We start from the raw sequence: 23,634 nt of genomic DNA on the forward strand, positions 1-23,634 counted from the left end.
TGTAAGGTCCATGTAGCAGCTGTGCTGCAGCTTCAGATTTCAGTTTTTCTGTGCACTTAATGGCTAAACTGTCATCTACAGGAATATATGTTTTATAAATATATATATATTTGAATGTGACCACTCTGAAGATCCAGGTGGGATCAAAACCTCATTCTAGTGAACTGGAATCAGCAGGCGTTACCTTTTTTCATTTATGCTGTATTTAGAGTTTTGCCATGATTCATTTTCAAATTTGTGATGATTCTGTATATTGTGTGAATAATTCTATCTGTAAATATATATAACTGTCATAAATCAAGGTTCTTTGTGTTATTGTCACTACATTTGGTGCACAAGTTCACAGGCTGGCTCAGAGGGTCCCTGAAAAGTCTCTCGGGGGCGACAGACAAATTTGATATCTCATCATATCTTAGAAATCTAACAGAGATTTTCTGTGAATTTAACTTCTACTGTAATGTCAAATTTTGCCACCTGAGATCTGACTGATGATGAGGATGGGTGGAGTTTAATCTGTCACATGCTGCAAAATATATTTTTTTTGTATACTTTGCTAAAGTATGAACAGATGATCAGTTAGACTGTGAGGTTCATCTGCTCAGGTTTACTGACTCTGTGTTTAGACTGGAGTTGTGTCGTCAGAGCTCACCAGCAGAGGGCAGCATGATGATATTTTCTGTCAGGAGTTCACAAATTATCACCTGAAAGTGAGAATTGAGATTTCTACCCATGTGGGAACAGAACCAGTTCATGATACGTCCATCTTTAATCCACCTGAATGAGATAAAATTTGTTGACCCGTAAAGGTCGATAAAGTTCTTAAAGCTGTTCTATTTGTAGCTCCCTTGATCTGTGCTGCTTATGATCCAGCACCTGGTCACTACCTTTTTCTAACGTCCTGACCTCACCTGCTAGGGGCTACACGCCCACTGCCCAGAGGTTTCAGCCCAGAAAAGTCCAGAACAGAGCAAAATAAGAAGGAATTACAGACAGAGGACAGGATCTCTGCAGATAAATACACCAACACACACATCCTACCTACCCTGTACAATATTAAAGTCCTACTGACCCTTTGTGGTTTGAAAGGAAGAATAAAGGTCTTTGGGGAAATCTCAGAAATGCTGTTTTTCATCTCACCTGTCGGTGTCCCTGTCTGTTTGATTGACAGCAGTCAGCAGGCGGTCAGAGCACCGGTGTGTAGGTCATTGTGGACTCACACTGCTCCCTAAAAGAAAACATCAGATTGGTTCAGTTTTTCCCAATGAGGATGTCCTAACTGCTCCTAGCCGCAAGTGCATGTCTCTGCCTAAATAATATTATAAATATTCATGTCAAAAATGCTTGTACCTTAAGTTAAAAAAAAATACAGAGGATACATAAATTTTTAAAAATGTAACACTTGTTAAAATGCTAATCACATAGTGCGTCTTAAATTATGACAAAAAAACGAGCACAGAAACTCAACAATAGTTCACATATTACACTTGTTTTGGGGTCTGCTGGTGGCCGGAGTCACTTCAGTCTCAGTCTTGTTTGCAGTCGCTGAAAATACTTTAAATGGAAAATAAAAACCTGTAAAATTCAAACAACACTTCTCATTTAGAGCTTTCATGGAAGGTAGACAATAAAAAGTTAAAGAAAAAAAGCATACAAATGTACACTCCCTGGTTTTGTCATTGCTCTCTTCAAAGCCAAAGTTTGTCCTCAACATTTTGAATTTTAAGTTGTTTTATTTTCAATTATTTAAAAAATCATACGAAGGAAAATATTCAGCGCATGTTGTGTGTTGGCCTGAGGACCAAGGACAAAAAAAATCAAATCAAAATGCAAATTCAGTTCATTTCAATTCAGTTTGGTTTCATTTATTTGTGCCAAATCACAACAGAAGCTGTCAGGAACACACTCTTTAATCTACAGAGACCCAACAATTATAAAACACAGAGGTCACATCAATTTCTCAACCCGACCAAAAGCTGGAGCACTAGAATGTTTTTTTAAACGTACAACAGCTGAATTTGATATTTTATAAATTAATATATGAAAAATATCTTGTCTGTTCATTTATTTTGATTTTCATTTGTTTTCTCTCACAACAAGGAGTCACTTTTTAGAGTCTGAGTGATGTTTTTAATCGGCAGTCAGCTAACGAGATAGCAAACTACCAAATGCTAGTTAGCTAACAAGCAAGCTAGCTAAACTTGAATTTAATATTTACATTTTTGTGTTTTCATTAGTGGATAATCACATGAAAATTAGAATCATTGCGTTTTCATTCCCTCAGACTGAGTGCGGGTCCTCTTTCATGGAGTCCGCCATGTTGCATCACCATGTTTCTGCAGTCGCCTGTAGCAGACAAACTAAACACTGACTCTACAGAGCACCTTTGTGTTGTGTTTTTCACAGCCACCATGGGGGAGGATTCAGTGAAAGGTATTCAGTTGGTTGCATTCTGCCATCTCACCACCAGATGTCTCTAAATTCTACACACTGGTCCTTTTAAAGGTGTGACAGGCCTTATCATTGAATTTAATCTGTATCAATACATGGTGCAATTATGATTCATATTTTATGTCATGATCGTCTCTGTTGAATACACTGTGAGCCATACTTTAAGAGTAGCCTTCAAAATGTTTGAAAACACAGGCCTATACCTGCACGCCAACCTGTTCACATGCTGATAGCTGTTATATTTATTTGCTAATGTTTATTTAACATGACTGTAATTTTAGTACTTTATCTCTTTGATAGGCCTGTTAACCAGTTGTGAACTGTGAGGTATGAGAGCTAAACCTGCAACTAACAAGACAAATTATGTTTCCTTCCTCACTGTGGCTGTGACCTTTGAACTGTAACAAGAAGTCAGAAGTCTAGTGGTGATAAATAAAAAAGAGAAAAGAGGAAAAGAGAAAAGCTCTGCTTTGAGAAAATGTGTTTTGTCAGACTGTTCAAACAGAAAGATGCTCTGGAACAGAAAACATCATATTGAAAGTGAAAGTAAAAATCAGCAAGTCTTACCCTTGTCATCACAAAGAGAAGTCATTGTCTCTTTGAGACTCAGAGTGGACATTCTGTGTGCCTTTGTGAAGACGGTAAGCATAAGTTTTCATTATCCTCAATGTGCTTTCACTTCATTTCTTTATGGTATATTTACATGGCTGCTCGCTGTTTTTCTATGTCTGTCTAATGTGCTTTCACTGCATGTTTGTTACAGCAATAAAACTCTCCCAATTTCTGTTTCATTCACTCAATCAGTGAATCTGTTAATCAAATTTTACTTTCAGTTTAGCTTGTTTAACACTGGTATTTAGGGTTTTTTTCATAATGAAGGTTTTTTATAACTCAGTTCCACCAAAAATCGTGTTTTTGGGTTGGATAGAAGCTTTAAATGAAATAAAGGCTCTTTTGCTGTTGGAGGACATGAAGTCATTTTGTTGCAGTAATAAGTACAAACTTTTCTGTTTCACTCACTGCAAACCGACACTGTAATGTTATCTTGAAATATTATTCATTAACACCTTTATAACAAAGCGTCCAGTCATTTGGCTTCAAAGTGAAAATGAAGAAATTCATTCAAATGTGAGTTTTACTGTAACTGTTTTATTTTTCAGCTATGGGAGGAAATCAGTCCAAACCTCGGCCACGCCCGCCCCCTCCCCCTCCCCCTCCCCCTCCCCCTCCATCTCCCCCTCCATCTCCCCCTCCATCTCCATGTAAGATTATGTAAAGAAATCTTGGCTCTTATTTATGGAAAATTACAAATTGCTGCATGATGACTAGGTTTTCATCATCCTTTCTCCTTTCTGAACATGTGCTGCTTTCATCAGTTTTCAGTGAACCATGGAGGAAAATAAACTGGAGGTGAGTGTCTGTACCTTCAGTTTGACCTTTGACAGTCTGTCACAGCACAAACAGCTGAAGTCAGTTTGTTTGTTGACATCCTGATGAACTTCCTAGTTTTCCTGTGAATTCTGGGCATCAAACAAAAACTTAAACCTCAACTTTGAGAGCACAAATAATGTGTTCAAAAGTAATGTGATGGAACTGTTTGTTACTGGGCTCCATGTCTTACAGTAACATCCTGAGTCTTTTCTATTTGTTGTCGGTGTTGTTGAAGTCTAACGTGATGCATGTTTCCCTCCCTGAGCAGAGACAATCAGAGCACTTTGCAGTATATGAAAGAATACAGACCTCAGACTGAAAACCAGCAGCTCAGGATTCTTCTTCATGGGCCTGCTGGAGCAGGAAAGTCCAGCTTCATCAACTCCGTCCAAAGTGTCTTATATGGCAGAATGTACACACAGGCTTTGGAAGATAACACCTTTCATGACCATTTTACCAGAAAGGTATGGAGACCTTTTGAATGTGTTAAGAAAACATCCTAAATTCATCATGTCTCTTCTTTGTCAAGTTGCATACTTCACATGTTCATCCACCCACCCTCCACCTGAAGTCTTAGCAGGGGTGGATGAACTTTATGCGACTGTCTGCTTTGCAGCCAATCAAACAATGTCAGAACAAATGACTCGTCTCTGTTGAGGACAGTCATTGTTTATATGACCATTGGTGGCCAATAGTCAAGAAAAACATTGTAGCAGATCAATGACAGGATGATTTGATAGTAAATATGTGATTTTGGTGATTTTTAGTGATTTCAGAAATTTAAAATCTCACTCAGTATTAAATTCATCTGCTGATCATTAATGGTCAAGAAAGCAGACTCACAGAATGAAGAGCTGAACAAAATGCATGACTCCAAAACAAAGACAGAGTCTTATAAGGTTTCCCATAATGCTCACTGGGTATCATTGGTGTCTGTTTTTGCTCCAACTGCACTTTTTTCACATATACTTTTTAGTACACAACCTACAAGATCCAAAAAGAAAGGTCAGGCACGTTTTATCCTTTTGTCTTCAATGACATCATGGGCCTGGGTGAAAACAAAGGTGTCCATGTGGAAGACGTCAAACTGGCTTTGAAGGGACACGTGATGGATGGTTACACGGTACAGTTGCTGCAAACTTTGCAGATTTTTTTTCTTCAAAATTAGGTCATGTGATACTTTTGAATTCTATATGTATTTGTACATTTTGTAACTGTCATTTAAAAGCATTTAAATCTCTTTTCCAGTTCAATCCTCAGTCGAGGTTGTCAGAGGATGATAGATTCTACAACAAATCTCCGACTACCAACGACAAAGTGCATGTTCTGGTTTGTGTCATTGATGCGAACAAACTATCCATCATGAAGGAGGAAGTTCTGCAGAAGATTCGGGACATCAGGAAAGAAGCCAGTGACCTGGGTGAGAGCAGAAATCTGTTTTTTTCTGTCCTACACTGATCAAACACTTACTTCCTGTAGCTGTTTGTAGTCTTAATAGTCACAGAGAAACAGCTGTGATCCATTTGCAGTTTGTCAGTTACAGGACTCACTAGTTTTTGACATGTTGTTCTGACAGGGATTCCTCAAGTGGTCATTTTCACCAAACCTGATCAGGTCTGTCCTGAAATCAAAGCAGATGTAAAGAACGTCTACAAGGTCAAGATCCTGAAGAAGAAGGTATGCTTAATGAGAAATAATATGAATTATAAATATTAGTATTCTGATGTCCAAACTCGGGGAACTGGTCAATTCCAAGTCCTGATCTGATTCCAGTGAAATGTTTTTCCCAAACATAAAATCTGTAAAACTCTGAAATATGATCAGATGTGAGGGAACATGAGCTGGGAGTGAACAAACGTTTTAATATGACGTATAATGACCATATCAGTGTGTTTTCATTCACTTGCATAAAAAACCTGACTGGGACAGTTGAGGTGGAAAATTGGTGGATCTTTAAATGTAAAATGGAACAAAGTGCAATGGGAACAGACTGAGTAACTTCCTGAAACTTCCAGTGAAGAGCTGAAAACATCAGATCTGTGTGGAGAGTGTAACCTTCCTCACATCAGCTCGATGCCAACAGAAATGTCTGATTCCCGTCATGTTTTCCACATGGTTTTCCATCGTTTGAGCTTTAACTGGAGCTCTTTTATGATATGACTCACGACTGGAGGATTCTTGTGAGTTTCTTTCTTTTTCATTATTTCTAATTCATTGTGTTGTTTCTATCTGCTGATTGTGCTCTTGTGGATGCTTCTCAGGTCTTTCTGGATAACGTATCTTAACCTCAAAGACACAGCCTGATTAGATAAAGATTAAATTGAAAAGGAAATCCTCAAGGGCAGTCATGGTGCTGCAGTCCTTGGTACATCCTGAGCTCTGAGTTGTAATTTAAACACAGATGTTGTGATTTTTTAAAACACAGTTGGAGAAATTCAGTGCAGATGTGGGAATTCCTGTGAAGTGCATCTTCCCCGTGAAGAACTACCATGAAGAAATTGACATCGACAGTGATGTTGACTCACTGATCCTGAGCGCACTGAGAAACATCATCAACTTTGGAGATGACAACCTCAACTTCAAACAGAGTGCTGAGAGACTGGAACGTTTGAACAAAGCATGAAAAAGCAGTCTTTCATGCTGTCAAAATAACAATCTCCAACATACAACCAGCAGCCTTTTTTGTTTCTATGTTTTATAGTTTAAAGTCCCTGAAAACTTGCTTTCAAATATTTAGTATTTCTCAGTAACATTAAAGGTCCATGTGTTGGGTTTAGTGCCATCTAGCAATGAGGTTGCAGACTGCAACCAACGTGAAACGCCTCGTCTCACCCTCCCCTACAGTGAAAAGTGCTCTCAAGAGTCAGTGTTTGGTTTGTCCATTCTGGGCTGCTGTAGAAACATGGCAGTGCAACATGTAGAAGAGGATTATGAAGAGTTTAACACTCAAAAACTCACATCTTTCAGACTGTGTGGGTGAAGTATGACCAGATTTAAAGGACATGAAATATGGGACATAATGTTTTTTTCACTAAGTCAATTTCACATCAGTGAGGAGAGCACAGAGAAAATGAGAATAGAAGTTGTGAAATAAATGCAGCTGTTCTATTTTTTTTATTTATTATTATTTATTTATTTATTTATTTATTTATTTATTTATTTTCAAAACATAGTGTTTATTTCTGGATATTTCAGAACATCTACAAAAAGCAGGGAAAATGCCAAATCTTGAGGGAACCCAACTTGTAACTTAAGTTTGAATCTACATGCAGGCAGTCAAGGCTAAGGCCAGCTCTTTGAAAGCAAAATCCAAACACATGCAGATTGTGCACTCAAATTACTAGCATTGCTGCACTAGCCGCTTAGCATTACAAGTTAGCTATCAAGCTTTTATGTATTTACAGCCAGAAAATCGATGTCAATCAATATCTGTGCTGTATGGTCAGAAATGTTGACCTCTGATGTTTTACATGAGGGGCAGAAATATGTTCCACCAATGATAGTATTTATGCTATCTCCCCTCAAAAACACAAATAAATCATGATGTGTAAATGATGTGTTCATATCCTTCAAATGATACACAAATAAATGAAGTGCTGAGTTTATATGTGCTTTTGTGTTTTATTTATATAATACAGGGATGTTCACTGCATTTCACTTTCAACCAGATATCTGATTCTGATCACCAAGTTTTAGTCACTTACTGAAGGAACTAGTTCACCCAGTCCTTTTTTAGGCCTTATTTTAGTCTAAAGATGAGCTTATTTGAAATGAACAACAACAAAAAATAATAATCCAACTGAAATTGTATTTAAGAATTAATTTTTTTTACCAGAAACACATATTTGTTTTTTTGGTCAAAACTCTCATGAATAAAAAACAAAATTGAATTTTTGTTGTCAATTTTTGGCACTGACTAATGTTGGTACTGTGCTTTAAAGCAATATTATGCAACTACTCCACCTCAAAATAACATCTTCAAACTTATTTTGAATGTGCACTGGCTTAAAATAGGAGAATGGTACCTGTTTCATTCCCACGCTGTGCTCTGAACACCTGTTCTTGCGGTATATAATTGGGGTTAGCGGGTATGATCTCCCATAAAAAGTGCGTAACACTCTACGGCTCTACATCACACAACACCAACTATTGATTGATTTTGGTGAAACTGGATCATATTTTATGGAAAAATGTTTTCTGCTCTTTCCTTTGATGTCATGCAGCTGCTCTGCTTCAAATCTTGGTGATTTACAGAAGTTTCTGAGTGACAGTGAGCTGGACTTGTTGCTACATTAACCACTAACTGCTGCTAACTGGAGCTACCATTAGCTAGTTAGCTCAGTTAGCAAACCGTACATCTACCTGATTCTGCCAAGACCAGGCTTGTAGCTTGGAGGACCAAGGGAGTGGTTGTGTTCACATTGCTAGCACAGGAGCTTTGGACTACAGGGAGGAGGAGGATTTCAAGGCCCAGGGTGGAGGGAACCAACGGGTGGTGGTGAATGGTGAATGTTTGCATTGAGCGGTGAGTTAGCAGGCAAAGGAACCTCAACCTCAGCAGCCTCTACAGACATGGCAGAGATGAAGAGACCAAAGAAGACGTTGACAGAGGATGCTAAACAGAGAAAAAGGCAAGAGTACATCCAGAAGTAGGTTTTAGTCATTGGTGAGAGCTTCACAGAATAAAAGGCTATAAGACAGAGGCCAAGCTGGCCCTGCCGTTGTTGGACGAAGTAATATCAGCCACCTTGTTAAGTGTTGTGTTTTTGTACTTGTTTGGCTGTCAGCACAGTTGTCAACTTGCTAGTTTTGGATTGTGAGTAATGTAATCATACAGCTGTCCACATTTATGACAGCGGTGTGTAAGTGAATTTCAGTAAGAAACTGTAAAGGCAGCACATCTCAAAAAATACAAATTGTTTGCTTTAATGGCGAAATATCTGTGTGAGTGGGAAAATGTCTGTGAATGTCTTCCGAAAGGCTTCTTCAGTTCTTCAGAACTCTTCCTCTTGGATGAGACGCGAAACGTCTTCTAGAACCACAAGCACAAGCACAACCCTACTCAATTACGACATAACGTGTTAATGTTATTTGGTTAATGAACAACTGGACAATTTTGATTGTCTAAAGCGTTTTCTGGACACAAAGGTCACATCATTTTCTCAACCCAACCCAAAGCTGAAGCACTAGAATGTTTTTTCAAATGTACAACAGCTTAATTTTACTGATATTTCATTTACTACAGGTTTGAATCCGTCACAGTAACTATGAAGAATATCTCGTCTGGTCATATATTTGGATTTTCATTTGTTTTTCATTTGTTTTCTGTCCACCTGCACATTATGGGTGGCTGTGTATATCTGAACTGAAACGCAAAAAAAGCAAATAAAACATTTCACATAAGGCACATAAATACTGAACGGATTTAGCTTAAATGGTTTTATTTCTTTACGTTGATATTTGAAAATTGGGGAATCCACATTAAACTTAAAGACAAAAATCACAATGCATTGTTTGGCTGTTATGGTGACATCTGTCTGTGCTGTACCTTTCAGCAGGTCAGTAGTTCCTGTCAAAGAAACAAAACAATAACTAAAAAGGGCTGCAAACACATGTTCTGTATATTGTCTCAGTTAAAACAAAGAGTTACTTTTTAGAGTCTGAGTGATGTTTATAATCAACAGTCAGCTAACGAGGTAGCAAACTACCAAATGCCAGCTAGCCAACAAGCAAGCTAGCTTGCTAGCATTAGCAGTAAATACCGATTTAGGCAGATCATTTGGCAGAATATGGCGGAATTGGAATTTAATATTTACATTTTTGTGTTTTAATTAGTGGATAATCACATGAAAATTAGAATCATTGCGTTTTCATTACCTCAGACTGAGTGCGGGTCCTCTTTCATGGAGTCCGCCATGTTGCATCACCATGTTTCTGCAGCCACCTGTAACAGACAAACTAAACACTAGCTGTGTCCCAATTCAGCGGCTGCATCCTTCGGAGGACCCAGCCTACGCGGTCTCCGGAGGCTGGGTCCTTCGGAGGCTCCTCCGTCGGCCGCATCAACTATCGGTAAATGGAACGGTCTAGCCTTCGGAGCATTTCGTGATTGCGTCACGACGTCACAACTTCTTCCCTCCTAACCCGGGAAAAACACACGTACAGGGTGCAGAGATGCGCCCGTACAGCTCCTATCGCTTGAAAGAGGATCGAAATGTAGCCTATTATAAAACTTACAAATTCACCTGATGTGAATATCTTCACAGTTACAATAGGATATTAGTTGACATGCGAGCTTGTAACATTTGTAAGTGAAGGGTTTTAATAAGGCTAACAGTTAACTCAGCTCCTCATATCAACAGGTCGCCATTATTAAAAAAAAAAAACAATCGGTGCGCAAAGCATCTTGGGATATGGGAGGCCGTGAAGGATAGTAGCGATGCGTCCTCCGAATACAGGGAAAAGGAGGACGCATTTGTCGGCTGCATTTGGAGGATCTTTCGAATTTGGACGAATTGGGACAGCCTTCGCGCAGCATTATGACGTACTCGGCCTTCAAATCCATCCTCCGAAGGATCCAGCCCCTGAATTGGGACACAGCTATCGACTCTACAGAGCACCTTTGTGTTGTGTTTTTCACAGTCACCATCGGGGAGGATTCAGTGAAAGGTATTCAGTTGGTTGCATTCTGCCATCTCACCACCAGATGTCTCTAAATTCTACACACTGGTCCTTTAAAAGGTGCGACAGGCCTTATCATTGAATTTAATCTGTATCAATACATGGTGCAATTATGATTCATATTTTATGTCATGATCGTCTCTGTTGAATACACTGTGAGCCATACTTTAAGAGTAGCCTTCAAAATGTTTGAAAACACAGGCCTATACCTGCACGCCAACCTGTTCACATGCTGATAGCTGTTATATTTATTTTCTTATATTTACTTACCATGACTGTAATTTTATTACTTTATCTCTTTGATAGGCCTGTTAACCAGTTGTGAACTGTGAGGTATGAGAGCTAAACCTGCAACTAACAACACAAATTATGTTTCCTTCCCCACGGTGGCTGTGACCTCAGTCGGAACTGTAACAAGAAGTCAGAAGTCTAGTGGTGATAAAAATCAGTTTCAATCAAATAAAAAAGACAAAGAGGAAAAGAGAAAAGCTCTGCTTTGAGAAAATGTGCTGCGCTGTCGACTGTTGGTGAAGTTTTCAGAGCGTTCAAACAGAAACATGTTCAGGAAAACTAAACATCCTGTTGAATGTGAAAGTAAAAATCGAGTCTTGCCCTTATTGTTACATTGTCACAAAGAGACTCAGAGCAGACATTTTGTGTGCCTTCGTGAAGACGGTAAGCATAAGTTTTCATTATCCTCAATGTGCTTTTACTTCATTTCTTTATGGTGTATTTACATGGCTGCTCGCTGTTTTTCTGTATCTGTCTGATGTGCTTTCACTGCATGGCTCATGAAGATAGCTACTGATTGCAGGAGTTCAGTGTGTGTGATGAAAGTAATAAAGTTTATCATCATACACTCATTTTTATTAGTGTGAAGGACAAGATTTCATAACAATGTTCATGAACTGATGTCACATGACAAAATTTAAGAAGCTTTATTAATTTAAGGTTTTGTTTCTGTTTAGTATGATTTAGTTTCACTTGATTTATTTAAAGCCTGTTTTTTGTTTTTTCTGTAATTAATTGTAGTTTTTCTGATTACTGATCATTTTGATGTGTTCAGCTAAGTTTGTTACAGCAATAAAACTCTCCCAGACTCTGTTCCATACACTGAATTATACATACTCTCGCTAGACTCTTTTCTTCTGTGGTTCCCCGGTGGCAGAACGAGTTACCAAACTCCATTCGTTCTGCAGAGTCCCTCTCAATCTTTAGAAAAAGACTAAAGACCAAGCTCTTCACTGAACACCTTGTTTCAAAAAAAAAAAAAAAAATACTCTTGGTCGACTGTATGCACTTTTTGCACTTCTTCGTAGCACCTATGTCCAGTTGGACCAGAAAGTTGCATTAAGGCACTTTCTCTTGTTGTTCTCTCCCGTCTAGAAGCTTGGTTGTGATGTATTAAAATCTCATATGTACATCGCTTTGGATAAAAGCGTCTGCCAAATGACAAATTGTAATTGAATTGGTGAATCTGTTTAACATTTTATTGCAGTAATAAGTACAAACTCTTCTGTTTCACTCACTGCAAACCGACACTGTAATGTTATCTTGAACTATTATTCATTAACACCTTTATAACAAAGCGTCCAGTCATTTGGCTTCAAAGTGAAAATGAAGAAATTCATTCAAATGTGAGTTTTACTGTAACTGTTTTATTTTTCAGCCATGGGAAACGACCAGTCCAAATATGAGTCACCCCCTCCCCCTCCATCTCCATGTAAGATTATGTAAAGAAAACATGGTTCTTATTTATGGAAAATTACAAATTGCTGCATGATGACTAGGTTTTCATCATCCTTTGTCCTTTCTGAACATGTGCTGCTTTCATCAGTTTTCAGTGAACCATGGAGGAAAATAAAGTGGGGGTGAGTGTCTGCACCTTCACTTTGACCTTTGACAGTCTGTCACAGCACAAACAGCTGAAGTCAGTTTGTTTGTTGACATCCTGATGAACTTCCTAGTTTTCCTGTGAATTCTGGGCATCAAACAAAAACTCAAACCTCAACTTTGAGAGCACAAATAATGTGTTCAAAAGTAATGTGATGGAACTGTTTGTTACTGGGCTCCATGTCTTACAGTAACATCCTGAGTCTTTTCTATTTGTTGTCGGTGTTGTTGAAGTCTAACGTGATGCATGTTTCCCTCCCTGAGCAGAGACAATCAGAGCACTTTGCAGTATGTGAAAGAATACAGACCTCAAACTGAAAACCAGCAGCTCAGGATTCTTCTTCATGGGACGAGCGGAGTAGGAAAGTCCAGCTTCATCAACTCCGTCCAAAGTGTCTTACATGGCAGAATGTACACACAGGCTTTGGAGGATAACACCTTTCAGGGCCATTTTACCAGAACGGTATGAAGAACTTTTGAACATGTCAAGAAAACATCCTAAATTCATCATGTCTCTTCTTTGTCAAGTTGCATACTTCACATGTTCATCCACCCACCCTCCACCTGAAGTCTTAGCAGGGATGGATGAACTTTATGCGACTGTCTGCTTTGCAGCCAAGCAAACAATATCAGAACAAATGACTCGTCTCTGTTGAGGACAGTCATTGTTTATATGACCATCTGTGGCCAATAGTCAGGAAGAACATTGTAGCAGATCAATGACAGGATGATTTGAAAGTAAATATGTGACTTTGGTGATTTTTAGTGATTTCAAAAATTAAAAATCTCACTCAGTATTAAATTCATCTGCTGATCATTGACTGTCAAGAAAGCAGACTCACAGAATGAAGAACTGAACAAAATGCATGACTCCAAAACAAAGACAGAGTCTTATAAGGTTCACCATAGTGGGGTGGTATCGTCAGTGTCTGTGTTTGCTCCAACTGCACTTTTTTCATATGTGCTTTATAGTACACAACCTACAAGATCCAAAAAGAAAGGTCAGACACCTTTTATCCTTTTGTCTTCAATGACATCATGGGCCTGGGTGAAGACAAAGGTGTCCATGTGGAAGACGTCAAACTGGCTTTGAAGGGACACGTGATGGAAGGTTACACGGTACAGTTGCTGCAAACTTTGCAGATTTTTTTTCGACAAAATTAGGTCATGTGATACTTTTGAATGCTATATGTATTTATACATTTTGTAACTGTCATTTAAAAGCATTTAAATCTCTTTTCCAGTTCAATCCTCATTCTAAGTTGTCAGTGGATGATAGATTCTACAACAAATCTCCGACTGCCAACGACAAAGTGCATGTTCTGGTTTGTGTCATTGATGCGAACAAACTATCCATCATGAAGGAGGAAGTTCTGCAGAAGATTCGGGACATCAGGAAAGAAGCCAGTGACCTGGGTGAGAGCAGAAATCTGTTTTTTTCTGTCCTACACTGGTCAAACACTCACTTCCTGTAGCTGTTTGTAGTCTTAATAGTCACAGAGAAACAGCTGTGATCCATTTGCAGTTTGTCAGTTACAGGACTCACTAGTTTTTGACATGTTGTTCTGACAGGGATTCCTCAAGTGGTCATTGTCACCAAACCTGATCAGGTCTGTCCTGAAATCAAAGCAGATGTAAAGAACGTCTACAAGGTCAAGTACCTGAAGGAGAAGGTATGCTTAATGAGAAATAATATGAGTTATAAATATTAGTATTCTGATGTCCAAACTCGGGGAACTGGCCAATTCCAAGTCCTGATCTGATTCCAGTGAAATGTTTTTCCCAAACATAAAATCTGTAAAACTCTGAAATATGATCAGATGTGAGGGAACATGAGCTGGGAGTGAACAAACGTTTTAATGTGACGTATAATGACCACATCAGTGTGTTTTCATTGACTTGATTAAAACAACCTGACTGGGACAGTTGAGGTGGAAAATTGGTGGATCTTTAAATGTAAAATGGAACAAAGTGCAATGGGAACAGACTGAGTAAATAAATAATGTTGGCATGAATCATAATTTGTCACTGAAACTTCCAGTGAAGAGCTGAAAACATCAGATCTGTGTGGAGAGTGTAACCTTCCTCACATCAGCTCGACGCCAACAGAAATGTCTGATTCCCGTCATGTTTTCCACATGGTTTTCCATCGTTTGAGCTTTAACTGGAGCTCTTTCGTGATATGACACACGACTGGAGGATTCTTGTGAGTTTCTTTCTTTTTTATTATTTCTAATTCATTGTGTTGTTTCTATCTGCTGATTGTGCTCTTGTGGATGCTTCTCAGGTCTTTCTGGATAACATATCTTAACCTCAAAGACACAGCCTGATTAGATAAAGATTAAATTGAAAAGGAAATCCTCAAGGGCAGTCATGGTGCTGCTGTCCTTGGTACATCCTGAGCTCTGAGCTGTAATCTAAACACAGATGTTGTGATTTTTTAAAACACAGTTGGAGACGTTCAGTGTAGAAGTGGGAATTCCTATGAAGTGCATCTTCCCCGTGAAGAACTACCATGAAGAAATTGACATCGACAGTGATGTTGACTCACTGATCCTGAGCGCACTGAGAAACATCATCAACTTTGGAGATGACAACCTCAACTTCAAACGAAGTGCTGAGCAACTGAAACATTTTAAGAAAGCATGAAAAAGCAGTCTTTCATGCTGTCAAAATAACAATCTCCAACATACAACCAGCAGCCTTTTTTGTTTCTATGTTTTATAGTTTAAAGTCCCTGAAAACTTGCTTTCAAATATTTAGTATTTCTCAGTAACATTAAAGGTCCATGTGTTGAGTTTAGTGCCATCTAGCAATGAGGTTGCAGACTTCAACCAACATAAAACGCCTCGTCTCACCCTCCCCTACAATGAAAGGTGCTCTCAAGAGTCAGTGTTTGGTTTGTCCATTCTGGGCTGCTGTAGAAACATGGCAGTGCAACATGTAGAAGAGGATTATGAAGAGTTTAACACTCAAAAACTCACATCTTTCAGACTGTGTGGGTGAAGTATGACCAGATTTAAACGACATGAAATATGGGACATAATGTTTTTTTTAACTAAATCATTTCACATCTGTGAGGAGAGCACAGAGAAAATGAGAATAGAAGTTGTGAAATAAATGCAGCTGTTGTATTTATATAAAGCAGGGAAGATGCCAAATCTAAATCTACATGCAGGCAGTCAAGGCTAAGGCCAGCTCTTTGAAAGCAAAATCCAAACACATGCAGATTGTGCACTCAAATTATTAGCATTGCTACACTAGCCGCTTAGCATTACAAGTTAACTATCAAGCTTTTATGTATTAACAGGCAGAAAATCGATGTCAATCAATATCTGTGCTGTATGGTCAGAAATGTTGATCTCTGATGTTTTACATGAGGGGCAGAAATATGTTCCACCAATGATAGCATTTATGCTATCTCCCCTCAAAATCACAAGTAAATCATGATGTGTAAATGATGTGTTCATATCCTTCAAATGATACACAAATAAACAAAGTGCTGATTTTATATGTGCTCCAACTGTAAGGTCCATGTAGCAGCTGTGCTGCAGCTTCAGATTTCAGTTTTTCTGTGCACTTAATGGCTAAACTGTCATCTACAGGAATATATGTTTTATAAATATATATATATATATATATATATATATATATATATATATATATATATATATATATATATATATATATTTGAATGTGACCACTCTGAAGATCCAGGTGGGATCAAAACCTCATTCTAGTGAACTGGAATCAGCAGGCGTTACCTTTTTTCATTTATGCTGTATTTAGAGTTTTGCCATGATTCATTTTCAAATTTGTGATGATTCTGTATATTGTGTGAATAATTCTATCTGTAAATATATATAACTGTCATAAATCAAGGTTCTTTGTGTTATTGTCACTACATTTGGTGCACAAGTTCACAGGCTGGCTCAGAGGGTCCCTGAAAAGTCTCTCGGGGGCGACAGACAAATTTGATATCTCATCATATCTTAGAAATCTAACAGAGATTTTCTGTGAATTTAACTTCTACTGTAATGTCAAATTTTGCCACCTGAGATCTGACTGATGATGAGGATGGGTGGAGTTTATGAGCAAATAATCTGTCAAATGCTGCAAAATATATTTTTTTTGTATACTTTGCTAAAGTATGAACAGATGATCAGTTAGACTGTGAGGTTCATCTGCTCAGGTTTACTGACTCTGTGTTTAGACTGGAGTTGTGTCGTCAGAGCTCACCAGCAGAGGGCAGCATGCTGTTATTTTCTGTTAGTTTCTGTCAGGAGTTCACAAACGATCACCTGAAAGTGAGAATTGAGATTTCCATCCATGAGGGAACAGAACCAGTTCATGATACGTCCATCTTTAATCCACCTGAATGAGATAAAATTTGTTGACCCGTAAAGGTCGATAAAGTTCTTAAAGCTGTTCTATTTGTAGCTCCCTTTGTGTTTTCATTAGTGGATAATCACATGAAAATAAGAATCATTGCATTTCCATTACTTCAGACTGAGTGCAGGTCCTCTTTCATGGAGTCCACCATGTTGCATCGCCATGTTTCTACGGTCGCCTGTAACAGACAAACTAAACACTGACTCTCCAGAGCACCTTTGTGTTTTTCGTGCTTTTAGCAGCCACCATGGGGAGGATTCAGTGAAAGGTATTCAGTTGGTTGCATTCTGCCATCTCACCACCAGATGTCTCTAAATTCTACACACTGGTCCTTTTAAAGGTGTGACAGGCCTTATCATTGAATTTAATCTGTATCAATACATGGTGCAATTAGGATTCATATTTTATGTCATGATCGTCTCTGTTGAATACACTGTGAGCCATACTTTAAGAGTAGCCTTCAAAATGTTTGAAAACACAGGCCTATACCTGCACGCCAACCTGTTCACATGCTGATAGCTGTTATATTTATTTGCTAATGTTTATTTAACATGACTGTAATTTTAGTACTTTATCTCTTTGATAGGCCTGTTAACCAGTTGTGAACTGTGAGGTACGAGAGCTAAACCTGCAACTAACAAGACAAATTATGTTTCCTTCCCCACGGTGGCTGTGACCTCAGTCTGAACTGTAACAAGAAGTCAGAAGTCTAGTGGGGATAAATAAAAAAGACAAAGAGGAAAAGAGAAAAGCTCTGCTTTGAGAAAATGTGTTTTGTCAGACTGTTGGTGAAGTTTTCAGAGAGTTCAAACAGAAAGATGCTCTGGACCAGAAAACATCATATTGAAAGTGAAAGTAAAAATCGGCAAGTCATACCCTTGTCGTCACAAAGAGAAGTCATTATCAGAGAGTTCAAACAGAAAGATGCTCTGGACCAGAAAACATCATATTGAAAGTGAAAGTAAAAATCAGCAAGTCTTACCCTTGTCGTCACAAAGAGAAGTCATTATCAGAGAGTTCAAACAGGAAGATGCTCTGGAACAGAACACATCATATTGAAAGTGAAAGTAAAAATCGGCAAGTCATACCCTTGTCGTCACAAAGAGAAGTCATTGTCTCTTTGAGACTCAGAGTGGACAGTCTGTGTGCCTTCGTGAAGACGGTAAGCATAAGTTTTCATTATCCTCAATGTGCTTTTACTTCATTTCTTTATGGTATATTTACATGGCTGCTCACTGTTTTTCTATGTCTGTCTAATGTGCTTTCACTGCATGTTTGTTACAGCAATAAAACTCTCCCAATTTCTGTTTCATTCACTCAATCAGTGAATCTGTTAATCAAATTTTACTTTCAGTTTAGCTTGTTTAACACTGGTATTTAGGTTTTTTTTCATAATGAAGGTTTTTTTATAACTCAGTTCCACCAAAAATCGTGTTTTTGGGTTGGATAGAAGCTTTAAATGAAATAAAGGCTCTTTTGCTGTTGGAGGACATGAAGTCATTTTGTTGCAGTAATAAGTACAAACTTTTCTGTTTCACTCACTGCAAAGCGACACTGTAATGTTATCTTGAAATATTATTCATTAACACCTTTATAACAAAGCGTCCAGTCATTTGGCTTCAAAGTGAAAATGAAGAAATTCATTCAAATGTGAGTTTTACTGTAACTGTTTTATTTTTCAGTTATGGGAGGAGAAGAGTCCAAACCTGAGCCACCCCCTCCCCGTCCCCGTCCCCGTCCCCCTCCCCCTCCATCTCCCCCTCCATCTCCATGTAAGATTATGTAAAGAAATCATGGCTCTTATTTATGGAAAATTACAAATTGCTGCATGATGACTAGGTTTTCATCATCCTTTCTCCTCTCTGAACATGTGCTGCTTTCATCAGTTTTCAGTGAACCATGGAGGAAAATAAAGTGGGGGTGAGTGTCTGCACCTTCAGTTTGACCTTTGACAGTCTGTCACAGCACAAACAGCTGAAGTCAGTTTGTTTGTTGACATCCTGATTAACTTCCTAGTTTTTGTGTGAATTCTGGGCATCAAACAAAAACTTAAACCTCAACTTTGAGAGCACAAATAATGTGTTCAAAAGTATTGTGATGGAACTGTTTGTTACTGGGCTCCATGTCTTACAGTAACATCCTGAGTCTTTTCTATTTGTTGTCGGTGTTGTTGAAGTCTAACGTGATGCATGTTTCCCTCCCTGAGCAGAGACAATCAGAGCACTTTGCAGTATGTGAAAGAGTACAGACCTCAGAGTGGAAACCAGCAGCTCAGGATTCTTCTTCATGGGCCTGCTGGAGCAGGAAAGTCCAGCTTCATCAACTCCGTCCAAAGTATCTTACATGGCAGAATGTACGCACAGGCTTTGGTGGATAACACCTTTCATCTCTCTTTTACCAAAAAGGTATGAAGAACTTTTGAATGTGTTAAGAAAACATCCTAAATTCATCATGTCATAGAAAAGCTTTGCAAACCTTTATGAAACTCACTTTTGTATTACATTTAACATTATATAGTCTAAGTTTCTCCAATGGGTTTCTGCCTTTGCAGTTGAAGGGAATTAAAATATAAATATAAGGGAATTAAAACTGTGGAAACGTCATTGCATCATATTGTAAGATAACAGCAGAACAATCCACCAACAAAGCTGTTACCAGTTATAAAACTAGTAACAGCTACCACCAGTGGCCAATAGTCAGGAAGAACATTGAAGCAGACCAATGACAGGATGATTTGATGGTAAATATGTGATTTTGGTGATTTTTAGTGATTTCATAAATTAAAAATCTCACTCAGTATTAAATTCATCTGCTGATCATTGACTGTCAAGAAAGCAGACTCACAGAATGAAGAGCTGAACAAAATGGATGACTCCAAAACAAAGACAGAGTCTTATAAGGTTTCCCATAATGCTCGCTGGGTATCGTCTATGTTTGCTCTATAATGGTCAAAGTAACTGCATTTTTTTATATTTACTTTATAGTACACAACCTACAAGATCCAAAAAGGAAGGCCAGGCACCTTTTATCCCTTTGTCTTCAATGACATCATGGGCCTGGAGCAGCATGGAGGTGTCCATGTGGAAGACATCAAACTGGCTTTGAAGGGACACGTGATGGATGGTTACACGGTACAGTTGCTGCAAACTTTGCAGATTTTTTTCTCCAAAATTAGGTCATGTGATACTTTGGAATTATATCTATTTATTTATACATTTTGCAACTGTCATTTAAAAGCATTTAAATCTCTTTTCCAGTTCAATCCTCATTCTAAGTTGTCAGTGGATGATAGATTCTACAAAAAATCTCCGACTGCCAACGACAAAGTGCATGTTCTGGTTTGTGTCATTGATGCGAACAAACTATCCATCATGAAGGAGGAAGTTCTGCAGAAGATTCGGGACATCAGGGCAGAAGCCAGTGACCTGGGTGAGAGCAGAAATCAGTTTTTTTCTGTCCTACACTGATCAAACACTTACTTCCTGTAGCTGTTTGTAGTCTTAATAGTCACAGAGAAACAGCTGTGATCCATTTGCAGTTTGTCAGTTACAGGACTCACTAGTTTTTGACATGTTGTTCTGACAGGGATTCCTCAAGTGGTCATTGTCACCAAACCTGATGAGCTCAGTCCTGAAATCAAAGCAGATGTAAAGAACGTCTACAAGGTCAAGTACCTGAAGGAGAAGGTATGCTTAATAAGTAATAATATGAGTTATAAATATTAGTATTCTGATGTCCAAACTCGGGGAACTGGCCAATTCCAAGTCCTGATCTGATTCCAGTGAAATGTTTTTCCCAAACATAAAATCTATAAACCTCTATCTGAAATAAGATCAGATGTGAGGGAGCATGAGCTGTAATTGCACCTTCACCTTCTCAATATCCTTTTTAAGCAAGTCTGTATATTGTGCAAAAATCATGAGAATCAATCATTAGAGCATATCAACCTGATATAAGGAGACAAACACCATGACATTCACCTTTTCTAATACATGAAACATACAGTTCCTGCTGTAGGATTACTGAAGTTGCGTATGGATACCGACTGAGCTGCTGGGAATGAACAAACGTTTTCATATGATGCATGACTTGTCAAAAGATCCCCATTCTCTATCATATATAAAGCACTTTGAGTAAAGAAGACTTTTAACATTTAGTCCTATGAACATGAGCTTTTGCCATATATCAAGTTGTAATGATGATTATTGTGAGCTGCTGTTTTGGAAGCAGGATGGGCGTCCGGATGTGGGCAGTTAGAAGCTAGGCGTATCTCCTCGACACCAGCTTAAACAGTTTTCAGATTTCCAACCTACGAGGGTAATACTCGGGACCCTTTGAACAGAGGTCCAGTTCTTCCTATGCAGGGGTAACTCCAGATCTTAACAGACCACATCGGAGGGCAGACGTGTTTATTGTTGTTCCATACAGCAACACACAAAGACGAGGTAAAAAGTCGGCTGTTATAAGTCCTGTTTCCATTGAGATGTGTTGCAAATTTAGTCAAATTTTGAAAAAATCAGCAAAAGAAACAGCTAATTTATCCACCTTTCCATCCAATCCCATTATGCGAATATTACAAGTTGGTTAATCAACATAGTCAGTAGGTGGCGTTAATCCTCCAGTCGTGTGTCGTATCATAAAAAAGCTCCAGTTAAAGCTCAAATGATGGAAAGCAATGTGGAAAACATGACAGATGTTTTCTAACAATGATTCTTGCAAACGTTATTTATTTACTCAGCCTTTTCCCTACAGAGAGGTACAATACAAGATAACTGCTCAAATGACAATGATGATGAACACTTTCAGCCTTTCCTCTAACAAACGATTGTTGGCAGAGCTGGTTTCACATACTATGCCATTTTAAAATGGAATGAACTAAAAACTGACCTAAAACTCATGTTTTTGTTTTGTAATTCTTGTCTTCCTTGTTTATTTTGTAATTATGTTGTTTCTATCTACTTTTTAAAACACAGTTGGAGACGTTCAGTGCACAAGTGGGAATTCCTATGAACTGCATCTTCCCCATGAAGAACTACCATGAAGAAATTGACATCGACAGTGATGTTGACTCACTGATCCTGAGCGCACTGAGAAACATCATCAACTTTGGAGATGACAACCTCAACTTCAACCAGAGTGCTGCATGATTTAAGAAAGCATAAAAAGGCTGTGTTTCATGATGTCAGCTAACAATCTCCAACATATAACCAACAGGCTTTTTTGTTTCTATGTTTTATAGTTTAAAGTCCCTGAAAACTTGCTTTCAAATATTTAGTATTTCTCAGTAACATTAAAGGTCCATGTGTTGGGTTTAGTGCCATCTAGCAATGAGGTTGCAGACTGCAACCAACGTGAAACGCCTCGTCTCACCCTCCCCTACAGTGAAAGGTGCTCTCAAGAGTCAGTGTTTGGTTTGTCCATTCTGGGCTGCTGTAGAAACATGGCAGTGCAACATGTAGAAGAGGATTATGAAGAGTTTAACACTCAAAAACTCACATCTTTCAGACTGTGTGGGTGAAGTATGACCAGTTTTAAAGGACATGAAATAAGGGACATAATGTTTCTTTTAACCAAGTCCTTTTCAAATCAGTGAGGAGAGCACAGAGAAAATGAGAAATAGAAGTTGTGAAATAAATGCAGAAACATAACAAAACATAGTGTTTTTTTCTGGATATTTCAGAACATCTACGAAAAAGCAGGGAAAATGCCAAATCTTGAGGGAACCCAACTTGTAACTTAAGTTTAAATTTACATGCAAGCAGTCAAGGCTAAGGCCAGCTCTTTGAAAGCAAAATCCAAACACATGCAGATTATGCACTCAAATTACTAGCATTGCTACACTAGCCGCTTAGCATTACAAGTTAGCTATCAAGCTTTTATGTATTTACAGCTAGAAATCGATGTCAATCAATATCTGTGCTGTATGGTCAGAAATGTTGACCTCTGATGTTTTACATGAGGGGCAGAAATATGTTCCACCAATGATAGCATTTATGCTATCTCCCCTCAAAAACACAAATAAATCATGCTGTGTAAATGATGTGTTCATATCCTTCAAATGATACACAAATAAATGAAGTGCTGAGTTTATATGTGCTTTTGTGTTTTATTTATATAATACAGGGATGTTCACTGCATTTCACTTTCAACCAGATATCTGATTCTGATCACCAAGTTTTAGTCACTTACTGAAGGAACTTGTTCACCCAGTCCTTTTTTAGGCCTTATTTTAGTCTAAAGATGATCTTTTTTGAAATGAACAAAAACAAAAAATAATAATCTAACTGAAATTGTATTTAAGAATTAATTTTTTACCAGAAACACATATTTGTTTTTTTGGTCAAAACTCTCATGAATAAAAAACAAAATTGAATTTTTGTTGTCAATTTTTGGCACTGACTAATGTTGGTAGTGTGCTTTAAAGCAATATTATGCAACTACTCCACCTCAAAATAACATCTTCAAACTTATTTTGAATGTGCACTGGCTTAAAATAGGAGAATGGTACCTGTTTCATTCCCACGCTGTGCTCTGAACACCTGTTCTTGCGCTATGTAATTTGGGTTAAAGGGTATGATCTCCCATAAAAAGTGCGTAACGCTCTACGGCTCTACATCACACAACACCAACTATTGATTGATTTTGGTGAAACTGGATCATATTTTATGGAAAAATGTTTTCTGCTCTTTCCTCTGATGTCATGCAGCTGCTCTGCTTCAAATCTTGGTGATTTACAGAAGTTTCTGAGCGACAGTGTGCTGGACTTGTTGCTACATTAACCACTAACTG

General features: G+C 38.2%; 1 protein-coding gene across 1 annotated transcript; it reads left to right on the top strand.

Annotated features, from left to right (window-relative positions):
- The first annotated feature begins 3,610 nt into the window (after positions 1-3,610).
- LOC143336640 (uncharacterized) lies at positions 3,611-22,927 on the top strand. Its single transcript, XM_076756905.1, has 16 exons — positions 3,611-3,710; positions 3,825-3,858; positions 4,148-4,343; positions 4,856-5,002; positions 5,128-5,299; positions 5,456-5,556; positions 6,305-6,485; positions 6,657-6,741; positions 11,156-11,235; positions 12,230-12,283; positions 12,398-12,431; positions 12,721-12,916; positions 13,426-13,572; positions 13,698-13,869; positions 14,026-14,126; positions 21,819-22,927. Exons 1-16 carry the CDS (start codon positions 3,611-3,613, stop codon positions 21,990-21,992), a joined length of 1,974 nt encoding a protein of 657 aa, XP_076613020.1. The 3' UTR covers positions 21,993-22,927.
- The last annotated feature ends 707 nt before the right edge of the window (positions 22,928-23,634 follow it).

The sequence above is a fragment of the Chaetodon auriga genome, chromosome 18, assembly GCF_051107435.1.
Source record: "Chaetodon auriga isolate fChaAug3 chromosome 18, fChaAug3.hap1, whole genome shotgun sequence".
NCBI classification, from domain to species: Eukaryota; Metazoa; Chordata; class Actinopteri; order Chaetodontiformes; family Chaetodontidae; genus Chaetodon; species Chaetodon auriga.